General features: G+C 39.9%; 1 protein-coding gene across 1 annotated transcript in view; it reads left to right on the top strand.

Annotated features, from left to right (window-relative positions):
• Positions 1 to 1,021: 1,021 nt before the first annotated feature.
• The window catches only part of SVEP1 (sushi, von Willebrand factor type A, EGF and pentraxin domain containing 1), a 208,721-nt gene continuing 184,439 nt past the window's right edge, over positions 1,022 to 25,303 (top strand). Inside the window, exon 1 of the mRNA XM_070795267.1 lies at positions 1,022 to 1,925. Coding sequence (XP_070651368.1) covers positions 1,389 to 1,925 — 537 coding nt within the window. The 5' untranslated portion in view covers positions 1,022 to 1,388. The remainder of the gene's footprint in view (positions 1,926 to 25,303) is intronic.

Raw genomic sequence — 25,303 nt, 5'->3', positions numbered from 1 at the left:
CAAAGTTTACTCCATCTCTTCTGCAAAGTTTCCTCCTTCTTTGCACTTGCATACCCCTTTCAGGGTTTTGTTTTGGGGAAAAAAAACTACCCCAAGGTGGCAACCTGTGTAGGTATGTAGTTATGTGTTAGGTGCCATTTAAAGTCAAGGAGGTAGGCCTCTGTGAGTCTCACCTGTTGAAACAGGCCATGGGCATATGAGAGAGGACTGGGGGATAGAAACTCTTACTCATCATCAGATTTCAGCACAAACTTCACGTCCTCAGTGAAGGCTTCCCTGATCTTTCAAGGTCAAGTCTATCTGCCTAAGATCTTCATAGAATTTAGCATGGTCAGATGTAATTATATACATTATTTCTGAAATATCTGGTTAATGGTCATCTCACTTGTTACCCTGTAAGTTTCTTGGGGACAAGATCTATGTCAATTTGTGTTCCTCCTTATATTCCGGGTGTCCTAGCACACAACAGGTGCTCAAAAATATTTGCTAAATGAATGAAGGGGTAACCAAATGGATGAATAAATAAATGCATGCGTGCAGCGCCACGGCAGTCATTCTATGGGCTGCATAGGGGTAGATGCAACCCCTATATATTGTGATCAGAGGGGACCCTCAAGAGGACACACACACCCCCCACCGATCAGAAAGCCCCACCAACAAAAGTCGAATAAAACATCCAGTTGGAGAAGGCTTTGAGGTTTCTCTGGACAGGGGGAAAGAGACACAAAAGGTGAGCAAGCAATTTTCAAAGGATGCTTTCAACTCCCTGGCCAGTCCGTGTGTGTTTTCCTCTACAAAGTGTTTCCAATTACTGTGGCACTCTCGGTATCTGGATCCATCTCCAGTGAATTCCTCTGCGGCTCCTGCCAGACATATGGGATCAATCAGGGCTTCGGCGCTGGTGCGCTTGCTGCGGGAATGTTGACAGCCTGACAGACGCGGGGTTCTGGTGTCATGGAATCTCCGAGAGTCTTTGGCTTGAACCCGGGAGGAGAAGGGGGAGGAGAGAGATAGAGGCAGAGATAGAGGAAGGCGAGGGGAGAGGGAGACAGAGGAGGGAGAGAAGGAGGGAAGCGGGAGATTCTTCTTGACTGCCCCCTTGCCTTCAAACATTTTATAGGCTTCAGGGAGAGCGAGGAGGAGGAGGAGTAAGGGGAGAGAAAAGACGGGAGCGAGAGGGGTAGCGAGCGCGCGCCTTCCCTCCCTAATCCTCGGGCTGCCGGAGGAGTCTGGACTGTGTCCCCAGTGTCAGATGAGAGAGCGCTGAGGCTCGCGGCCGCCGTCCCACGCCCCGCGCCGCGCACGCCCCTCGGCGACCCCGGCGCCCGAGCATCTCTCCGCGCTGGGCAGACGCCTGCGCTCCGGGCGGCCGCTCCGTCTCTAGCGCAATGTGGGCGCGCCTGGCCTTTTGTTGCTGGGGTCTGGCGCTGGTTTCAGGCTGGGCGACCTTTCAGCAGCTGTCCCCGTCGCGCAATTTCAGCTTCCGCCTCTTCCCCGAGGCGGCGCCCGGAGCCCCCGGGCGGCTGCCGGAGCCGCCCGCGCCCAGCGAGGACGCGGCGGCCGCGGAGAGCAAAGTGGAGCGGCTGGGCCAGGCGTTCCGGCGACGCGTGCGGAGGCTGCGAGAGCTCAGCGAGCGCCTGGAGCTCGTCTTCCTGGTGGACGAGTCGTCCAGCGTGGGCCAAGCCAACTTCCTCAGCGAGCTCAAGTTCGTCCGCAAGCTGCTGTCCGACTTCCCCGTGGTGCCCACGGCCACGCGCGTGGCCATCGTGACCTTCTCGTCCAAGAACAACGTGGTGCCGCGCGTCGATTACATCTCCTCCCGCCGCGCGCACCAACACAAGTGCGCGCTGCTCAGCCGCGAGATCCCGGCCATCACCTACCGAGGCGGTGGCACCTACACCAAGGGCGCCTTCCAGCAAGCCGCGGTAAGGTGCCCTTCCCACCCACCACCGCCTGCCCGGCAATAAGCCGGGCTCAGCCTCGGGCCAGCCATAGCACCCCAAGTCAAGCGTCCCCATCTCCAAAGTCAGAATCATACCTATCCTGTTGTGGAAGGGAGGGGGTTCCCTTGGAAGGATGGGTTTTAAAGGCTTAAGGAGATGTCAGGTTCATTAAGTGGTCTTTGAGAACTCTATTAGGAAGGAGTCATTGAGATGCTGTTCACATTCACTGTCGTGGGAACAAACTGTGGGCAAACTAACAGGTGAGTATGTTTTAGAAAGTGTCACTAAAGGTAAGAGGTGGAGCGACCTGAACATTTCCCCAATTCTGGGATGTGATTTTATATTTTCAATATGCACTTCGTTGCTCTGAGTCCTTTACCAGACTTTTAAAAGAAGGAAGTCAGTTTCAGATGCTGGACTTTTACTTTGCCAAAATTTAACTTTTTTTGGTTACAGTGTAATGCATATTCATTTGAAGAAAATTTAGAGCCTATAGAGATGTTGGGCACACGATAGCAAGCCAACGTGTGTGAAATGAATGAAACCAGCGGAGAAAAAGGGGGGGGGGAACCCTCTAATCTCATCACCCTTAAAAAGCCACTGTTTACATGTTGTTGAATATTTTCCCATTATGCACATCTGCTCATACTTTAAAACAAACTAGTGTCTTGCTGTTTTGTAGCCTACATTTTTCACTTGTTATATCATGAAATGACCTATATCATTATATATCTAATATAATGTAGTTATTATATACCGACCTTTCTTGCTAGATTATTATAGTTTATAATCTATTTGACCTGTCATCTGTTGTCGAACAAAGGTTTTGGTAAACACAAATATTTATAGACCCCTTTGATTACTTTCTTAGGAAGAATTTCTGTAAAGTTGCTAAATTAAGAGATGTGAACATCTGTAAACTACTTGATACATTTTGTCCAGTTCTGCCTTGGAGGGTTGTATAGATTTACATTCCCATCAGCAGAGTTGCCGCACACCCCACCCCATAGCTCAGTTTGTAAAGAATCTGCCTGCAATGCAGGAGACCCGGGTTGGATTCCTGGGTCTGGAAGATCCCCTGGAGAAGGGATATGCTACTTACCCAAGTGTTTTTGGACTTCTCTTATGGCTCAGCTGGTAAAGAATCTGCCTGCAATGCGGGAGACCTGGGTTCAATCCCTGGGTCGGGAAGATTCCCCTGGAGATGGGAAAGGCTACCCACTCCAGTATTATGGCCTGGAGAATTCCATGGGCTGTATAGTCCATAGGGCTCCAAAGAGTTGGACACAACTGAATGACTTTCACTTCACTTCAGCAGAGTACCACAGCAGTAAGTTTGCCTCAGGGTCACCAGTAACATGTGCCAATATTTTTAATGTCTTTGCCTATTTGGTAGGTGAACAGAGGTATCATTTTAGCAAATTCAATTGTTTTCATTTTATTGTGGAATGAGTATTTTCTAATACATTTACTGGGCATTTGTATTCTTTGATGATTACCTGGTCATTGTTTTTGACCATTTTGCAACTATGGTGTATGTTTGTTTGTTGGTTTGATCATTTGTAAAAGCTCTTCATATAGTAAGACTGGTAACTATGTATACATGCTACAATTGTTTTTTTCCAGCTCACTGCCTTTTGCTTTTGTTTATCACAGTGTGGTTAAATGGATGATTTAAATTTGTATATAGTCAAATCTATCAAACTTTGTCTTTAAGATCCTACATTTGCTTATATTCTTAGCATGGCTTTCTCATTTCCCATATCAGAGAAATATTTTCCCATCTCACAGTTTAATCTATCAGGAGTTTATTTTAGTGTATAGTATGACAAAGATGTCTAACTGTATTTTTTAATAGTTAACCAGTTTCCCCAGCATCATGTGTTTACCAGCCATTCATCCTTTTCCAATTTAATTGAATGCCTCTTTTGTCATACACTAAGAGTTTATGGGTATTTGAGCTTCTCCTGGCCTTCTATGAATTTTGTATTATCCTGGATAATAGGATAGTTCATCCTATTATCTATCTATTACTTTTAAGCTTTGCAAAAATGATTTAATTATTATAACTTTACAACCTATTTAAATACCTGATCATGAGAAGTCTCCATTTTCTTATTTTTTCCTCTTTAAGTCAATTCTCATATATTTATTAATATGAAGTTTTAATTCATTTTCACATATTCCAAATGAAACTAGCCAAGATTTTGATTTCATTATAGAAAATATAGAATTAACTTGGGAATTATTTACATTTTATAATTATAGTCCTTCCAAGACAAGACTACAGTATGTCCATTTTTAACCAGTTCTTTTCATATCCTTCAATAAAGTTATAGATTTCTAGTAATTAAGTCCTGCATATATTTTTCAACTTTAGACTTAAATGTATTCCATTCAATATTGCCATCATGAATAGCATCTTTACAAATTAAATGTTAAACAAGTATTCTTTTTTAAAATTAAAAAAATTCAATTGTAGTATATTTTATTTACAATGTTGTGTTAATTTCTGCTATACAGCCAAGTGACTCAGTTATACATATATTTTCATATTCTTTTCCATTATGGTTTATCACAGGATATTGAATATAGTTCCCTATGCTATGTAGCAGGACCTCATTATTAATCCATCCTGTATATGCTAGTTTACATTTGCGAATCCCAAACACCCAATCCTTCCCTCCCTGACTTCCCTTCCCCGTGGCAAACAGTCTTTTCTTTATATCTGTGAATCTGTTTCTGTTTCACAGACGTGTTCATTTGTGTTGTATTTTAGAATCCATGTATAAGTGATATCATATGGTCATTGTCTCTCTCTTTCTGACTTACTTCACTCGGTATGATAATCTTCAGGTTCATCTATGTTGCTGCACGTGGCATTATTTCATCCATTTCGATGGCTGAGTAGTATTCCATTATATATGTACCGCATCTTCTATATCCATGCATCTGTTGATGTTTAGGTTGTTTCCAGGTTTTGTTTATTGTAAATAGTGCTGCTATTAACAGAGAGGTGCATGTATTTTTTCAAAGTATAGTTTTGCCTGGGTATATGCCCAGGAGTGGGATTTCTGGCTCTTATGGCAACTCTGTTTTTAATTTAAGAAGCCTCCATTCTGTTCTCCATAGCACCTGCACTGATTTACATTCCCGCCAGGGGTGTTGGAGGGCTCCCTTTTCTCCGCGCCCTCTCCAGCATTTGTTGTTCTGTGCTAAGTCACTTCAGTTGTGTCTGACTCTTTGTGACCCTAAGGACTGTAGCCCACCAGCCTCCTCTGTCCTTGGGATTCTCCAGGCAAGAATACTGGAGTGGGTGTCCATGTCATCCTCAAGGGGATTGTTCCCAACCCAGGGATCCAGCCCACCTCTCTTGTTTCCTGCATTGGCAGGTAGGTTCTTTACCAGTAGCGCCACCTACTTGTAGATTTTTTGATGATGGCCATTCGGACTGGAGTGAGGTGTTACCTCATTGTAATTTTGATTTGCATTTCTCTAACAGTTAGTGATGATGAGTGTCTTATTGTGTGCCTGTTGGCCATCTGTATGTCTTTGGAGAAATACCTATTTAGGTCTTTGGAACACTTTTCAATTGGATTGGATTTTGTTTTGTTACTGAGTTATATGAGCAGTTAAACAATTATTCTTGATGTAAAGAAACATTGTTAATTTTTTAAACAGGACTTCTATATCTAGATTCTTGTTTTGCTCTTTGACTCATTTTTTTAAAACACATTTTATTTTACTTATAATAAGTGTTTATCTTAGAAGATAAAATAATCAGAAAAATTTTCTGAAAATACACTGTAATATTTTGGCACATATCCGTCTTGATCTTTTTGCAGTTGTCTAGGTAATAGGTATATATTCATACATGTACATATATCATGTATAAATAATGTTTACCCAAAAAAGCATCATATTGTATATTCTCTTTTTTAACTTAACTTTTCCATCATATTTTGCAGTCTTCTTTCCATAATAAGAAATACATTTCTACTTTATCATTTTTCATGGCCACACAGTATTCCATTACAGGATGTGTGTTTATTTGTATCATGTAATTACCTATTATCATGTAGTTAGGCTGTTATAGGCTTCTCTGGTGGCTCAGATGGTAAAGATTCCACCTGTAATGCAGGAGATCCTAGTTCGATCCTTGGGTTAGGAAGATCCCCTGGAGAAGGAAATGGCTACCCACTCCAGTATTCTTGCTTGGAGAATTCCATGGACAGAGAAGCCTGGTGGGCTACAGTCCTTGAATTTATTGAGTCAGACACAACTGAGCCACTAACATACACACAGCCTGTTAAGAGCAACACGGCAAAACCAGATCTTTGCTCATATCTCTAATAATTTCCTTAATACAGATTTCTGAACTGGTGGGTATTATTCCTTCAGAGAAGATGCCTGTTTTAAAGGCCTCTGATACCTGTGCCAAGTGGCTCTGCAGAAAATGTATACCAAATTATACTTCTACATGCAGTGCCTAGGTCCATATCTAGGATGCAGCCAATACAGGTTAGTATCGTTGGAACATGACCCTCTAATTTATATGTGAAAAATAGAACCTTATTTTTATATTGCCCTTTATTAGTGACGTTGAACACTTTTTTCATACACTTTTTGAATATACTGGCCATATATAGCTTTTTTGAAAAATTCCTATTAAAATCCTTTGGAATTATTAACCATTTTTTATTTGAACGTGGTTCTTTTTCTTAGTGATTTGTAAATACTCTTTAAATTTTAATGATATTAACCTTTTTGTCCCCAAGTCTGCGGCAGGTATTTTTTCTCTGTGTTTCACTTGCCTTTGAATTTTGTTTATGATGACAGCATCTACCATTTTATCAGTGTATTGAATCTACTTTTCATTTGTGTTTTTTTCCCTGTCTTGTGATGTTTGCAAGGCCTTTATGAGAGAAAAGAACTCACTAAAGATGCCCTCTGTGTACTGAACTATTAACAGTTGCCCCAGGCAGGATTCAGTTTTATAGGCTGAGTTTTCTGCTGGCTTCCACTCCTAGTGGAGAAGAACCTCGCGGCATCAGGAAGAACTTGCCATAGACCAGCTCCTCTGTTTGGCTTGGCCAGGTCTGCCCAGGGCCTCTCAGTATTGTTGATTCAAAACAGTTAAATGCATAATGAGTCGAGTACAGACTGCTCTCCTCAAAACCTACTCTGTCTTCAGCTTTCTCCTTCCAAATACTACATCCTGTCTTGGAAAGTAGAATTGCCAAAGGGGTCCCAGTGCCTTTCTTCAGTCTGGATCCATTTGTAATCCAACAAGCAGGGATTTCTCAAACGTTTGTGTTAACTGAACTTTCCCTTGATTTTATTTTCCTTTTCTCATTTTGGTTGGGTTATGAGAAGGTGCAAGAGAGGGTCAGCTGGACTCAGTTCCTGTCTAACCTGGCAACCTGCATGTCGTTATTGTAACTTTGCCAGGCCTCTGATGAGCATGCTTAGGTTTAATGAGATATTCATGAAGAAATTTGATAAAAGATGATCAGTGTTTAGAAATGGCATTAGAAGAAGTTTCAATGCGAATTTTGGCAAAGGGATCAAAGCCTGTTTTATCACAAGATTGGTCTGAAAATGATAAGCTGTACGGTTTGATTTGGGAACTGAGACATTTTTTCATGGAGATGAGACAGTTTTTTAGGTTCCCCTGTGTGAATAGAATGGTGATATTGGAACTGATTGTGGTCTAGCCTTGATGTGAAATTCAAAGTCACAGGTACATTTTTGAGGTTTTTCAAACCTCAAAACCCCAGGAAAATGAGATTTTCAAACCTTTTCCGTTTGAAACGGAATGACCACACAACTGTCCACAGCCACAAACACAGGCAGACAAATATACAAACACATAAAATACGCATATTGACACACGCGAGTGCATGGCTACCTCCCAATTCAGACACCTTATTCCTCTTATGTAAAATCTCGAGATGGAGAACTTTCTTTACCAACTTGAAATTTGCTGTTATCTGTCAGTGCATATGATTGACCAAACAAAAAGGATAATGGTGTTGCTTCACTTTTTATAGGGTGTCAGAGTTGTACCACTTGATGAGAGAATATATGCTTGGACGCACTGTATTTGAATGGATGAACTGCAGTGTAGATGTTTTTTTCTTGGGGACCACCCCCAGCACTTATCAAAGAGTACAGGACAAAAGCAGTGAAACTGGCAGGCAGTACAGATCTTTGCAGAGACACCGTCAATAGAATAGGGAAAGATTTAGCACCTTGAACTTAATTACATGAAAGTCTTTTAAAAAATAAACGAAATGCTCTTCAGCTTTTCCTTTCCAAGGGATGACTATTTCAGAACAACCTTTCTTCTTGGTTTTCCTCTCCATCATGTATTTATAAATTGCCTTTCCTCAAGTGTGTTTTGGGGTTGACCCCTTTCTGCATGCAAAACTCTTCAACATCTAAGCATTTCACATTATCATGAAATCAGAGCCCCTCCTTCCACTTCACTTTTGCTATCTGTTATACAAACATCAGAGAAGGCAATGGCACCCCACTCCAGGACCCTTACCTGGAAAATCCCATGGACGGAGGAGCCTGGTAGGCTGCAGTCCATGGGGTCGCTGAGGGTCGGACACGACTGAGAGACTTCACTTTCACTTTTCACTTTCATGCATTGGAGAAGGAAATGGCAACCCACTCCAGTGTTCTTGCCTGGAGAATCCCAGGGACAGGGGAGCCCGATGGGCTGCCGTCTATGGGGTCGCACAGAGTCAGACATGACTGACGCGACTTGGCAGCAGCAGCAGCAGCATACAACCATAGTATGGAGCTTCCTTTGAAAAAAAGTTCTTTTTTGCTCCAGAGTTCCAGAAATATGATCCTCTGGTGGGGAATATGCTGCCTCTCCAAAAATCTGTGCTATAGAGGGACAGAAGACTGGGAATAGATAGGCAGAAACTCCTCCTTGCTTCAAGGAAAGGAGATCATCGTTATATGTCCACACTGGTGCGTGTTCACGCCTTTACCTGGGGAGTATTCTGCTCTCAGCCTCGTAGGAAAAAAGTATCTGCTTTTATGTTTCTGATAAAACCTGGAGTTGTGTGAGAGACTACTAGATTAGAGCTATTTTATTTTCATACAATGAACCAATAACAGTCTGTGCAGCAGTCTTTCTGATGACCTGAACGCTGAAGGAATAAGGAAGGTGTAGGTTCTCCTTCCCTGTTGGAAAGGGTGTGAGGGAGTCATTCAGTCTGCAGTGGATTCAGCTGCTCCAGACTCAGAGACTCTTGCTTTAAATGTCAAGAATTCCTCACTGTTGAGGGAGCTAAGTTCTTTTCTGATGCTAGAAAGATGATCTTTCTAAACGGGCCTCTGAAAATGGCCTCTCTTTTGTGCTTCTTAAATTTTTCAACAGTTTTCATATTGCCTTGGTCTTCTATAGGAACTTCTTTTGTAATCCCATCAGGATGTTAGACATGTGAATGGATGCATGAATGAAGCCTCAGTGCTTAAACTGAACCAGACCTCTTATATATTTCCCAGGTAAAGATGGTACTGAAAATCATTTGCGGGAGAGAGAGAGGAAGAGAGGGAGAGGGAGCGCGTGCACAAATAATTATCAAATATTGAATTCCAGTTTCTTCTTAGTCTAGTATCTGCATGTTTTATTAGTTTTGTTATTCCCAGCATACAGGGCACTGTGAAATGTATTCAGAAGGTGTATCTGTGTTACTGTTAAAGACACATCACTATTGGCTACCAGTATTCTATGATGTTTGGTCGAAATGCATCATAAAGATATTTGGTCAGTGACTTATTATTTAAACACAGGGGAAGGGTAGACTGCTCTTTCTACTTCACTTCTGTGGTCCAAAGATAGGAAAGCCTCCCCCAGTGTTCTCGAAGTAAAAATGTGCTAAAGAGGATTTCTCTTAACAATGACCGTGAAGGAGAATCATTAAATGTATTCATTCTTGACCAGATATACCTTTAATTTGTAAAGTGACCCGTAATTTTCAAAGCACTTTTATGTTATGATTTTAAAGACTTAGTTTTACAGAAAAGACATGGATACGAGGAGAGGTTAGGTAACTAAATGCTACTTACAAGGCTAAGTCAAGGCCAAAGGCAGAGTCAATAGAGATATCTGATTTGTCATCTGGTCTTTCTCCTCCCCTCCCCCCACCCACATCTTACTGTATTACCTTCACGTGTTGAGTTGCATCAAAAGCCAGGGGGAAGCAGGGAATTCCATCTCCAGAGCTTTGAACATGTTACAGAAGATATAATGCCAGTCTAACCCAGAAGACAAAAACTGTGGCTTTCAAGCTATATTCATTCCATGGCTGCTTTTCAATTGGCCTTCAATATGTGTGATATATGTGGCCTGTGTGTGTGTGTATGTATTTGTGTATTTAAAAATATATATGCATATTTAATATATGTTCTAATTTTGGCAGGCATTTTAAAATCAGGAGGTAGCATTTTTTTAAAAAAACCTAAGTTTGGAGCTTTACTCTCGACAGACTGGAATATTTAACAGTTCTGGGTGTGATTTCTCACAACTAATCAGCGTCTGGCACTTGGGCTTCCCTGGTGGCTCATTTGGTAAAGAATCTGCCTGCAATGCAGGAAATCACCTGCAGTACAAGAGACAGACCTGGGTTCAACCCCTTGGTTGAGAAGATCCCCTGGAGAAGGAATTGGCGACCCACTCCAGTATTCTTGCCTGGAGAATCCCAGGGACGGGGGAGCCTGGTGGGCTGCCGTCTATGGGGTCACACAGAGTCGGACACGACTGAAGCGACTTAGCAGCAGCCAGTACTCTTGCTTGGGAAATCTCATGAACAGAGCCTGGCAGGCTATAGTCCATGGGGTCACAAGAGTAGAACATGACTTAGAGACTAACCACCACCACCTGATACTTAGAATTTCATTTTGTGATCCTTGATTGTGTTCCACACCCTAACGCAGACAAATCATTGGCAGACCCTGAGATGGTTTAATCCCTTCTAGCTTGTCTTCTGAGCTTGCTTTTTAACCCAATAAATTAGCTAAGATTAAATTTAGCTGGATGTAGTAGAAAACTCTAAAGTACCACTGGCTTAAACATGATAAACAGTTGGTTCTCTCTCACATTAAGTCTTGAGTAGAAAAGTCAGAGCAAATACGGCAGCTCTGTCTTTGGGGATCCAGAGTTATTGCTTTCAGCCCTCTGCTCTATCATTTTCTGCTTACCTCATGGTCCAAGATGGCTATTGGAGCTCCTACCATCAGGGACTCATTCCAGACCCCAGAAGGAAGAAAGGACAAAGATAGTCACATTGGTCTTTAAGAAGACTGTAGCAGTTTAACCAATACTTTCACGTAGATCTCATTGCGGGGGGAACCTGGTCTCAATTCCATCCTTAGCTTTATGGAATTTTATTACTGAAGAGGAAGGAGAATGTGGATACTGAGGAAGTGATGAGGGGTCTTTACCAAACCAGTGTGTCAGGAAGAGTGTGTGTGTATGTGTGTGTGTGTGTGACCAAAGAAATGTCTGGAAATCCACTTTGTTTCTTCCTCAAATGGCCTAACCCAGCTCAAGATGGCAAAGCCAGGCCTTGCCTCACTGCAGAATACCTTTATCCTTTTTTTTTTTTTAGAAAAAAGCTTTCAAAGTTCCTGAGCAATCCGTTTAAATTTTGGCAACAGAAACTTCTCTTAGTTTCCCAGAAGCTTCTAAATAATACGGCATTCACCCCCAAGTAAAAGATTATACTGAGCATCACGGGGCAACAAACACATCCCACAAAATGTAATCAATATTTTATTGTCAGTTTACGAAACCCAAATGAACCTTTCTCAGGAAAATGTGGTTCTCCTTTGACTTTTCAGAGGAAGCTGTCAGGTTAAGAGACTTCTACATTAAAAGGAATTTCCTGTTCTGTATTATCTCGGTCTTTCCCATAGATTTTTAAGACTGTTCTCTAAATCTCCCCCAGCCGTATGAAGAATGTCTTTCTGGCATAGGATCTGCTTACATACAGTAACCTGCTTTAGCCTGGGGGCTAATTGTGGATAGGAAACATTCTGAGATGTTGTTGTAGCCCATGGATGTTGTTACAGGACTTCACTTGAAATGAATGATAGTGGGAAGAAAATGAAATCTGCAGCCCATTAGTAGGTGCATTTTCTTAATCTATTTTGATGAAAAGATTTTTAAAATATTCATCTTCCTTGCTCTCTGTCTTTGTCATGGGGTCATTCAAGCAGTTGCCATTTTCTTTGTGTAAAGGGTCAAGCAATAACAATTTTTCAGATTCAGAGCATGCTTTCTTCTTAGCTTCAGTGAATGTGAAAGCTATAACCTTGAGGAGAGAGTCTGATAACTAGATATGTTGAGATAGTGACAGCTACCTTGTTTTGTAGCTTGTTTTGCAAATAGATGTCTTTCAAAATTAAGGACAAAACTTCCTATGAGATTAATAGAGAAAAAACATTTCAAAGAAAGTTCTTAGCAGGGCTTATTATAAGACTGAATCATTTATGGAGTAAAGAAAGTTTATAGAGTAAATGTACTTAGTCATTGTGTGTGTGTGTGTGTATGTATCTATCTGTGTGCACATGCCTGTTCTCAAATCACTCGGTCATGTCCAACTCTGTGACTCTGGAGGACTGTAGCCCTCCAGGCTCCTCTGTCCATGGGATTTTCCAGGCAAGAATACTGGAGTGAGTTGCTGTTTCCTCTTTCAGGGGATCTTCCCAACCTAGGGATCAAACCCATGTTTCCTGCATCTCCTACACTGGCAGGTGGATTCTTTACCACTGAGCCACCTGGGAAGCCCACTTAGTCATTTACTAAATGAAATTCAAGTTGGGTATTTTTCCAGTTCAAGAGTGGGTATAGAAAATATATTTTGAGGTACATGAGTTCGATGCACTATTAATTCCCTCCAAAATGATCCTGGAAGTTTTCATTGTTTAATGTCCTTCCTGCTCTACTGGTTATAGGATATCCTGGTTGCTACTGTAAAATACAATTTTATAAAATTTCCAGTGATATTTAAAATGTATGTAATGTGTATACAGTTAGTACATACACTTCTAATTTTCTCAGATATGAACTCTTTCAAATTTCTAGTAGTTCCGTCTCTGTGTTTAACCATACTTCCTTACCTTTAGTAGGGTTAAGGGTCTCTTCCCTCAGTCAAGGAAGACCTTCTTCAGAACATTTCTTTCTTCTCTCTTCAAGATGTTTCTCTTAAAAGCTGTGCTTCTCTTCGTGTAGACATTCACAGTACATCTGTGTATTTAAATATTGGCAGTATGTTTCCAGAGTGATATGGTAGACTGGCAGTATTTTGCAGTCTTAAAAGTATGAACAGTAAAACTAAGTTATTCCCCATCAGAGAACTCGCTTCTCATAAGAAATCGTTCAAGAAACATACAAAGATTCCTGTAAAAGGCTGTTCATCCCAGCATTGTTTGGAATAGGAATTTAGAAACCATTTGGCTTTGATTTGGGAGGGTTTAATAAATGACCCATCTTTCTTGAATTCTAAATCAGTTGAATTATAATGCAATCTGGCTGTGATTTGGAAGAGTTTAATAAATGACACCTTTTCCACCTCTGAGTTCTGAATCAGTTGAATTATAATATAGCAGAAGGCAGGTGGAGAATCAAGAATGCCTTCATCAGGTTAATACAGAATGTGGCTCAGGTACATAAGTCCCTAATACTGAATCTTTAAATTAGATTGACTTGCATCCCCAGAAGCAGGCGGTGCTGGACACATGGAATCTGTCTTTATAAAATGCAGACAGGCTGCCAAAGGTGAAGAAAAGGGGAGAGGGAGAGGCTGAGGAAGCCCCCTTCCCAGGGGAAGGGTGAGAATGGGGTATCGGGGACCAGACGGTAACTCTGATGGCTGGCGCTATGTCCAGAAACTAGAGACAGAAAAAACCAAGTTCCAAGCTTAACAAAATAAAAACATATTCAGTGAAATATATTCAATAACATCCTATCTTTAAAGGCTATTTAATGGCCTTGTAAATTGGCCAAATATCATATTAAATGAGCCAAAACTTTCTGTGTGTTTATATTGTAAAAGTCCAGTTTCATAAAATAAATGTACTCAATAAAACTGGGAATAAAAATGTCAAAATATTAACCATAGTTATCAATATGTAATATATTTATTCATTTAAATAAATCCGTTTCTTCTGCCTTTGAAAAACTAGTTATAATGAACATGTGTTACTTACTGGGAAGTGACATATCATTGCTCATCTGGACACAGATGATTGAAGACATGCCTTTGGGGCATCTGGAGGTGTAGCCTGAAGCGATTGGTCTCAAGTATAAAAATCCTTTTAAATCTCAGCTTTTACCTAAATTGTCATAAGAACTTTATATTCTATCCCACATTACAGCCCAGATTTAAGAAATAAAAATGATACTTTAGCTGATTATCAGGAAATTGAAGTAAAACAATCGAATCTTTTTTTTTTTGTCAAGCACCAAGTGCTATTGCACTGAACCCATCCGAACTGGAGCTTTGTCCTGGGTTGAAAGTGCTGACCCTACACATTCTGTTATGCCCTCCAGCTGTCCCCTTTCTCCTTCCTAGTGTCACATTGCCTCTTGAGGATCAAAACTCACATAAAAATCTGCACACAGATGACAGCGGTTGTTTCAGCGTTTGCTCAGAGGAGTTTGGATGGCTGGCCATGATGTGACACAGAGCAGAGTGCTGAGGGTGCAGATGGTGGAAACTGACTCCATCACTTGCTGAGAGGTTAGGGGAACATGGCCCTCCTTTTGGCTTGTCACACACGGAGAGGGGTGCTGACCCACTACCCCATCAATCCCTCTTACTTTCACTCATCAAAGACATTCTTGACAGTAACTGAGGCGCTAGCCCACTGTGCTCCCCCTTTGCCTGGCAAAGAAATAAAGCCACTCTTTCCTTCTCCTTCATTAAAAAAAAAAGACATTCTCAGTGCTGAAAGATGTTCTCTAATCTGTTAATTTCCTCGGAGAAGGAAATGGCAACCCACTCCAGTATTCTTGCCTAGAGAATTCCATGGATGGAGGAGCCTGGTGGACTACAGTCCTTGGGGTCGTGGAGAGTCGGACATGACTGAACGACTAACACACACAATCCATTAATATCACCACATGTAAATAAATGCCTCAAAGGACCCAGTTTCCATAATCCATTCTTCCCTAGCTCTCAAAGTTCATTTTTTTTTATCGTGATTTTGTCCTATGCAGAAACAGGCAGCCTGTTTGCTTGCTATTGTTGGTAAAGGGTGTTCAGCCACATTCAGCTGTGTTATTTGATAGACTGTTTTGATAATGGCATCTCTTTCAACTTGGCTCACTCATTTTGACCTATACCAATCGAGTCATGTCTGCAAATACAGCCTCGTCTTGATTCTGTTTTGTAGGTTTTACCTTTCCAGATGAATCTGTCATTGACTTTGAAAGAAATTTGGCAATTTTTATTTGTTTTTCTCAGTACTTTTTCTAGCCAAGATTTCTCTCTTCTTAGTCACAATTCCCTTTAAAATATGCATGCTTGGCTTTTAAATGTTGCTCCCAAAGTGATGATTCCAGGCAGTTATTGTTGGAAGTTTCTAGCAATAAAGATACCAAAGTTTAGGCTGTTTGTATCTAATGAGTAGTAAAAAGTCTACATTTTAAGTATTCATCGGCAACAGGATGTGATGTAGGACTTTCTCTGTGGTCTCAGATTTGGCACTGGGACCCATGGTTTAAAGTAACAAGCACTGAATAGTCCACATTTTAAGGAGAGCCACTCACCAGCTGCGAGTGATACAGTCCTCAGAGTTCATGGATGCTGTACAAGCCTACAGGCTTCCCAGATGGTGCTAGTGGTAGAGAAACCAATGCTGGAGATGGAAGAGACGAAGGTTCGATCCCTGGGTTGGGAAGATCCTCAGGAGGAGGGCATGGCAATTCACTCCAGTATTCTTGCCTGGAGAATTCCCTGGACAGAGGAGCCAGGTGGGCTACAATGTGTCCATAGGGTCACAAAGAGTAGGACACGACTGAAGCGACTTAGGACACACGCATGTGCAGCCCTACCCAATCTCCTTCAGCCCCTGCCTAGCACCCTCCTCTAGTTTATACCATCAGAGAGCTGAGAAGTGGAAAACTGAGACCCAGAAACAGGACAGGCATTGGGACCTTTGCCTTTGGGAAAAGGACAGTTCCTACTGAAAGGCTGATCTCTGCTGGTCCATTTTTTAGCCCTAGATACTTCTACACCGTGTCTCAAAATGTCATCCTGTGTAAACTTAAGTCTGTAAATTTATTTGCCAAGCCTCAGTATAAAACGTGGTCTTCCAACTAAATTAATTTATCCTGATCTGGGATACTCAGTGTTCCTCTGCATAATTGCGTTCCCTCCTTTTTTTTTTTTTTTTTTTAATATGCCATTCCAGCTCACAAAAGAAAAACAATCAGCCTTAAGACTATTTTAGTAGTTTCTTCAGATAAGAAAACCTCACTTTAGCAATCGGCTCCATGATCGTCAATGCTTGGACAAATCTTTCTTCAAGTACCTTAGGTAATGAACTGGATTCATTTATATATTCAGTGCATATTTAAGGAACATTGTCAGTGTTCTAAGCATGTATTTATATGAGTTGTTTAATTCGCTAGAGACTATACTATAGTAATTTTAAAAGTCAACACTTTTGAATGATGATGGATGTAAATATGACTACAGTCTTTGATTAATCACTTAAATATATACATATGATAAATCTTCTATGCAAACTCAACTGTAAACCATTTAGGGTCTAATTACAGTTTTGTTAAAAATATGAAACACTTATATGATAACAAGTGGGAAGCTGCTGTATAGCACAGGGAGCTCAGCTCAATGGTCTGTGATGACCTAGAGAGATGGGATGGGGGAGCTGGGAGGGAGGCTGAAGAGGGAGGGGATAAATATATACATACAAGTGATTCACTTGGTTGTACAGCAGAAACTATACAACATTATAAAGCAGTTTTATTCCAATGAGAAAAAAATAAAGAGATTTGCAAAAAAAAAAAAAACTGTAATGGCAATTAATGTAGATCTTCATACAAGTTGAAATACAGAGCAAAACAAAAATATTTTTTAAAAAAAGAAAAAATAAACTTCCAAATATCATTTATTTAGAATGCTAATAAATGTTACAATTAAATGTGTTTTTTGATAAATTTAGGCTGATTTAACCAAATACAATACACAGTAAGTTCATGAACTGAGAATCTCCTCTCAACCTCCACCGTCTTTGAATCTCCCATGCGTCACTGCAGTTGATGTAAAATATGTCTGGCTTTTTGAAAAGTTGGGTTGTTCCTGAAACCCCAGGTATTTACAATAGAATGGTTAGATTCTCTGTGTGTTTAGTATATTCTAAAGGCAATGGCACCCTACTCCAGTACTCTTGCCTGGAAAATCCCATGGACGGAGGAGCCTGGTAGGCTGCAGTCCATGGGGTCGCTAAGAGTCAGACACGACTGAGGGACCTCCCTTTCACTTTTCACTTTCATGCATTGGAGAAGGAAATGGCAACCCACTCCAGTGTTTTTGCCTGGAGAATCCCAGGGACGGGGGAGCCTGATGGGCTGCCGTCTGTGGGGTCGCACAGAGTCGGACACGACTGAAGCGACTTAGCAGCAGTAGCAGCAAACTCCTGCTAAGGGCTTCCCAGGTGGCTCTAGTGGTGAAGGAGCTGCCTGCCAATGCAGGAGAAGCAAGAGACACAGGTTCAATCCCAGGGTTAGGAAGATCCCCTGGAGGAAGGTATGGCAACCCACTCCAGTTTTCTTGCCTGGGGAATCCCATGGACAAAAGAGCCTGGCAAGCTACAGCCCATAGAGTTGCAAAGAGTTGGACACAACTAAAGTGACTTAGTATGCACACTTGTACAAGCTCCTGCTAAGCTTTCCTTCATAGTTACTATTGAAATACCTGGTAAAAAGACATCTTTCCTGACAGCTTTGAATCATAAATAATGTGTTTCTACTTTCTCAGTTACATGTTTACACTTGAATTCTCTATACCATGTTTCCTAGCATTTGGTGATTTTTTGGAAGGACAGTTTGACCTGATAAATTTCCAAAGCAGTTTTTCTGCTGGACAGGTCTAGGCACAGCATTGAATTCTTCCTTTCCCTGGTAGCTCATTTCTTCTGTAGTCCATGTCAACATCCATTTTCCCCTGAGACTCACACCCATATTCCTCCTCAATCCTTTGTCCCCCTGCGGAGATTGTCCCATTCTGGATGGATTGTGGGTGGCAAGCCAGCGTTTCGGATGTATCATTTGTAGTCTTTCTCCTGGGAACTTGGACTCAGGCACAAAGAACTCTGAGAGAGTAGAACTTTTTTCCCAGTAGGTAGGAAACAGAGGTAAGACTATGCAGGGAGAACCAGAGGAATCCTGTCAGGGTGACAGAAGCTGAAACATGATACAGCATGGCCCCAGCAAGAAAGAGATGGAAGGGTGGAGGGAGCGGCCACCTCGGTCCCTGTGGCTTGATCATTCCTGGTTCCAGTTCTTCTTAAAGCCCATTTCCTCTCCTGGCTCTTAGGTTTGGAGAAAGATTTTTATATACTTCTAATAACCCCCCTGCTTTTCTCAAGCTAACTCAGTGGATATCAAATCTTTATTGACTACCAGGCGTGGTTAAAACACCCTTCATCGATTTTTATCTTGAAATAGTCCATATACCTTTAATTCAAGGGTAACCATTGAGAAATTTTACTGACTTCCATTTGCAAGTGCTTCTCTACAAATAATTTTTGTATCTTTTCCTTATTATGTAAATAATAGATCAATTAATAGTTTTAGGTGAAACAGAAAAATATAGCTATTATAGTTTTTGTCTTTTACTCTTTTTTTATATGTGTATGAGAACGTATATAATTATGTAGTGAAAGAATGTTTTTTAAGTTTTATTTTTAAAGCTGCAAATTGAAAATTTCCCCATACAGTAAAATTCTCCAAAAATTGCCTTCCTATTTTATCACAACTGAATTTTTAAGTATCACCAGTAAGTTGTCATTTCAGAACTTTGCAGTTAAAACAGTCATCCCTTGCATGCCTCTTTCTCAACGTTTCTCAATATTTCCTCACAATTTAATTCTGTTTCATCTGAAAAAAATATAAAATTTGTTAATTATACATTTCCATTTCTTGCCTCATTATATTAGACTTTCCACATAGAAGTAATGAGACGGTCTAGCCTTGTTATTAAATTTAATGAGAACGCTTCAAGCATGTTTTTGCCCATTGGTTTATTCTTTCTGTTATATTAAGTCAGTACCCTTGTATTCTTTGCCTCAGTCATTTGTAAAACCCTAAACTGATACCCAGGTATCATTCGAGGTTGCTTTCTGCTCTGACCACTTGATGTGAGCAAAAGAATAGACTCCTAATATCTCTGACTTTATGGGCTAACAGCTACTCAGTTATACTGTATGGACATTTAACATGTCAGCTGAAATCACTTTATAAGTTGATTGATAACAATGTTAATCATAAATTTGAATTTTTATCTTATTATTTTGTAGTAAATTAGCAGTTTGAGTGACATGTCATTTAGCCCTCTTTTGCTGTCATTTGGATTCTGATAAGTACACTTTTTGCTATCCACATTTTCTTTATTCCCGGCATGTTTTTAGAACGGATGGTGGAATTTGGCATTACTGAAAGATTGTTTGATCTTTTGTGTGTTTCTTCTGTTGATTTTTTTTACAGTCTGGATTAAGTCTACTACTCATCAACTCCCGTGCACACCATTTCTCAATTTGATATACTGTCCCAGTGGGTCCACTTTAGAATGTTTTCTGTCTGTGTTTGATAACTAAAGCATGTATGTGGGTGGAAAAACTCTGTGACCATAAATCTGAGATTAAGTTCTTCTTTGACCCTCGGGGTCATTTCTGATTTGGCTGCTGCTGCTGCTGCTAAGTCGCTTCAGTCCAACTCTGTGTGACCCTATAGACAGCAGCCCACCAGGCTCCCCCGTCCCTGGGATTCACTAGGCAAGAACACTGGAGTGGGTTTGCCATTTCCTTCTCCAGTGCATAAAAGTCAAAAGTGAAAGTGAAGTCGCTCAGTTGTGTCTGACTCTTAGCGACCCCATGGACTGCAGCCTACCAGGCTCCTCCGTTCATGGGATTTTCCAGGCAAGAGTACTGGAGTGGGTGGCCATTGCCTTCTCCGCTGATTTGGCTAGACTTATAAAAAATAGCCTAAATCTTACTCAAGCCAACATTTTTTTTTCAGTCTAGAAAGCCTGAGTAAATAAGACTTACTATATATAATTGATTTTATATTACAGTATGAATAGCAAAGCTCAGTTACTGCAGAATAATCTTCCGACTAGTGCTTTTGTCATTGCTTTATTTTTGGCTTGTTTGTTTTTAGTGAGTGGTTCTGTTGTATCATCAAATAGAATGATTAAAAATCTGTAGCACAGTGCTTGGTTTATAGTAGAGGCTCCATACAGGTTTGGTGGATTAAGTTTAAACTGCAACATTCGTAAGATTTTTTCATTTCACAATTGCATAGCAAAATTACTGTACCAAAAATTTTGGCCTGTAATTTATTAGCTTATTTTGCATGTTGGACATATAGCTAGTGAAAATTAAGACATCTGCTTGTTTATTGTTTCATCCACTTATTTCATAGTTATTTTTTGATCTTCAGTAGAGTAAAAATATGAGTCAGCCTTGCAGTAGAGTATCTTGCTAGCTTGGGGTATGGCCAGATGTATGTGACTCATTAGAAAAGACCCTGATGCTGGGAAGGATTGAAGGCAGGAGAAGAAGGGGATGACAGTACAAGACAGTTGGATAGCATCACTGACTCAGTAGACATGAGTTTGAGCAAGCTCCAGGAGATGGTGAAGGACAAGGAAGCCTGGCATGGTGCAGTCCACGGGGTCACAAAGTGCCGGACATGACTGAGCAACTGAACCACAAATGTGTAAACTGTAATTATGATGGGGTTGGTGTAATGGAAGGTAGTGGAGGACACTGAGGTGGGTTTAATTTTTGGGAAAGTTTCACTGAGGAGATGAACTTTGATCTGGCTTCCAAAGAGCTGGTACAAGTGGAGATATTCATAGTGGGAGATAAGAAAGAGTTGTTTATTTCCAGATAGAACAAACAGAAGGAAAGCATGATATGGCTTAAAACTTCTTAATAGAATGATGTAGCAAGAGTATGGTGTAAGAGGTAGGTTGGGGAAGTAGAAGATAGGGATGAGGTATGGAATGTGACTGGGAATGTTATTTAAGACTAGGTGATAAAAAGATTTGTAAAGAAATTTTGACTTTATTTTGTAGATGGAGGGAAAAATCATGGAATTTTTAAACATGATTAGTTCAGTATTTCAGACCAAGAAGTTGGATGGCAGGTCAGACAATGGATCCAAAAAAAAACCAATATCTGGTACCTACACCAAGCCGGGAACTCTAGGATCATGAGGCAGGTAGATGATACAGAGATAAATAGGTCTGGATGGGTTACAATAAGTGATGACAAAGAAGGCATCACAGATTGCTCCAAGGTTGCAGATTTATAAAATACAAGAGGAGGGAACCATTATTTGTTCATGAGAGGATATATTGAGTTTGAGGGACATATGCCATCTTCAGGCAGAGGTGTCCACTGGGCCACTCGAGCTTCACATTAGGAGTATGAGTTTATTTGAATAGATTTAGGAGTCATTTAGTCTATAGGTGAGACTCAAAATTCTGAGTTCACATGACATTCCCTAGGGGAAGAATAGAGAAAAAAGAAAGATAAATTTTGGAAATGATACAAAAGTAAAAAATAGAGGTGAGTGAAACCCCGTAAATATACTACCAAGAGAGAGTTAACATTTTGATGTACATGCTGTTAGTCATTCTCATACATATGTGTACATACATGTATTACCTTTACACACACATGCACACTAATGTAATAAAACCATTATTTTTGGTTAGCTACTTTTTCATTTAATATTATTCAGCAATATTTGTATAAGGATATGTCATGATTGCCCTGTAATTTATAAACCAGTAATCTTTGGTTGAAATTTCATGTTGTTTGTATTTTCTGTTTTTCAAGTTATTCTCAGATATTCATCATATTGATCACTTTTTATGAGTTTCCATGGTTATTTCCTTAAGATATTCTTAGATGTATAGTTGTAGTTCAAATCACATGACATTTTTGCAGCTATGGTCACTTTGTCACGCTGTACTCCCAAATATTACCAGTTCAGGTGGCATTCTCAATAGAAGTACTGTTTCCCACATATTTTACAACTTTTAACTTAAAAAATCTTTGACCATTAGAGAAGTGAAAAAATAGTGTTTCTATGATTGAACTTTATTTTGGTTGTTAGTAAAGTTAAATGTTTTTCACACTTTCTGACATATAATTCATTATTTTGGGTCTTTATTTTGTTTAAAAAAAACCTTTTGTTTCAGTTATTTTTCAAAATCTTTTTGTTTAGAGATATAGAGAAGTTTTCTCATATTTTAAAGGCCTTAATGCTCTATTTGATAAGCTTGATTTGATGAATATATTGTCTAGTTTTTCCCTGGCTTTCTAATTTTGATTTTTTGATACAGAGCAGAAACTTTAAGAAATGCAATGCTAATTATGGTTTTGTCATATTGCTTTGGCTAGAAATTTCAAAAAGATTTTAAATAAGAGTGAAAACGATTAGAATTACTGATTTGCTCCTTAATTGGGAAATATGCTGGGTTTTCACAGCTGAGCATGACTTACAGTGTTTCTTTGAGATCAATACTCTATCATATTACTGAGTTATCTTTTTATTTCTAATTTTTATTCATAAAAAAAGCAGAAAATTTTATTGAATGCCTTTTTAGTGCCTTAGATTATTATTTTCTTTTAATTGGCACAATTATTGTGTTGTATAATAGCAAAAGACTTAATTTTAGTCTACTTTTGCATTTGAGAAATGAGCCTTGTCGAATAAAGGACAAAGATCTTTTGAATCTTATTTTTTATATAGATTAACTTTATTTTTATTTTTATTGAATTATATTTAATTTACAGTGTTTCAGATATACAGCAAAGTGATTCAGTTATGTTGTTGTTGCTGTTCGGTCACTAAGTCACGTCCGACTCTTTATGACCACATGGACTGCAGTACTCCAAGCCTCCCTGTCCATCACCATCTCCCGGAGTTTGCTCAGATTCGTCCATTGAGTTGGTGATGCCATCCAACCATCTCATCCTCTGTTGTCCCCTTCTCCTGCCTTCAATCTTTCCCAACATCAGGGTCTTTTCCAATGAGTCAGTTCTTCACATCATGTGATGAAGGTATTGGGGTTTCAGCTTCAGCATCAGTCCTTCCAATGAATATTCAGGATTGATTTCCTTAAGGATTGACTGGTTTGATCCCCTTGCAGTCCAAGGGACTCTCAAGAGTCTTCTCCAGCACCGCAATTCAAAAGGATCAATGCTTCAGCATTTAGTCTTCTTTATGGTCCAACTCTCTCACCCATATGTGACAACTGGAAAAACCATAGCTTTGACTATACAGACCTTTGTTGGTAAAGTGATATCTTTGCTTTTTAATATGCTGTCTAGGTTTGTTATAGCTTTTCTTCCAAGGAGCAAGTGTCTTTTAATTTCATGGCTGCAGTCACCGTCCGCAGTGATTTTGGAACCCAAGAAAATATATCTGTCACTGTTTCCACTTTTTTCACACCTATTTGCCATGAAGTGATGGGTAGGATGCCATGAACTTCATTTTTTGAATGTTGAGTTTTATGCCAGTTTTTTTACTCTCCTGTTTCACCTTCATCAAGAGGCTCTTTAGTTCCTCTTCAGTTTCTGACATTAAAGTGGTATCATCTGTGTATCTGAGGTTATTGATATTTCTCTCAGCAATCTTGATTCCAGCTTGTGATTCATTCAGCCTGGCATTTCACATGATGTACTCTCTATATAAGTTAAATAAACAGGATGAAAGTATACAGCCTTGTCATACTCCTTTACCAGTTTTGAACCAGTCAGTGGTTCTGTATAAGGTTCTAAGTGTTGCTTCTTGACCCACATACAGGTTTCTCAGGAGACAGGTAAGATGGTCTGGTACTCCCATCTCTTTAAGAATTTTCCACAAGTTGTTGTGATCCACACAGTCAGAGTCAATTATCCATATATTTTGTTTCTTTATTCTTTTTCAGATTCTTTTCCATTATAGGTGATTGCAAGATATTAAATATATTCCCCTGTGCTATACAGTAGGACCTTGTTGTTTATCTATTTTATATATAGTAGTTTGTATCTGCTAGCCCCAAACTCCTCATTTATTTCCAGCCCCCCCTTTCCCCTCTGGTAACCATAAGTTTGTTTTCTCTGTCTGTGAGTCTATTTCCGTTTCATAGATAACTTGTGTTATATTTTAGATTCTATATATAAGTGATATCACATGGTATTTGTCTTTCTCTGTTTTGAATATTATCTGTATTCAGTTTGGAAGTGTTTATTTGGAATTGAGCATCTGTGTTCTTAGGTGAGGCTAATCAGCAGGTTTTTACTCTAAAATTTGTACTAAACTTTATTAGTTTGGGTTTTTGACATTTGTCTCACTGCCACCAAGGTGGATTTCTGTCTTTCATTGCCTTTTTGCTTTCCTGGCTTTCTTTTCTTTTCAGATCCTTCTTCTCCTGCATATTTCTGTTTTCCTCTTAGCCTGCTCCCTTTCTATGACTTTGAGTTCCTGTTTTCAGGATGTTAAGCCTTTCTAAGTCCTACAGATACAAGTGCTGTTCCATCATGTTACTTTCCTCTCTTTTTTTTTTTACTTTCTTCTTATTTCAGTATTAAATTTTGTATTCATCTGAATCTTCAAATTGATTTTGCAGGTCTTGAGTTGACAGAATATGTTTATGGGCCTACTTAGACTTTCTGTGTTTTTCCCTCCAGGGATGAGTCTGTATCTAGGCTTGACTTACATGGTCCAGAATTGTGGACACTAGCTAGATGTAGCTATTTAAATTTATACTAATTAAAATTAAATATATGAATCATTAAATTCATATGATTCATAAAATTATGAATCTGGTTCCTTAGTTGCAGTTGCTTGATTTCAAGTGTTCAGTAGCCACATGTGCCTGGAGGCTACTTTGTTGAACAGCAAAGATAGCATGTCAGCTATCACAGAAAGTTCTATTGGACAGTGCTGATCTAGACCCTCTGTTTCTAGGCACAGTGTGTGGTTTATTTTTAACCCTCAATGGCAACCCACTCCAGTATTCTTGCCTGGGAAATCCCATGGACAGAGGAGCCTGGTGGACTACAGTCCATGGTGTCACAAAGAG

Source organism: Bos indicus, chromosome 8 (assembly GCF_029378745.1).
Source record: "Bos indicus isolate NIAB-ARS_2022 breed Sahiwal x Tharparkar chromosome 8, NIAB-ARS_B.indTharparkar_mat_pri_1.0, whole genome shotgun sequence".
In the NCBI taxonomy this organism is placed as follows: domain Eukaryota; kingdom Metazoa; phylum Chordata; class Mammalia; order Artiodactyla; family Bovidae; genus Bos; species Bos indicus.
Note: the sequence above shows the minus strand (reverse complement) of the source record. Positions and strands in the feature narration are given on the sequence as shown.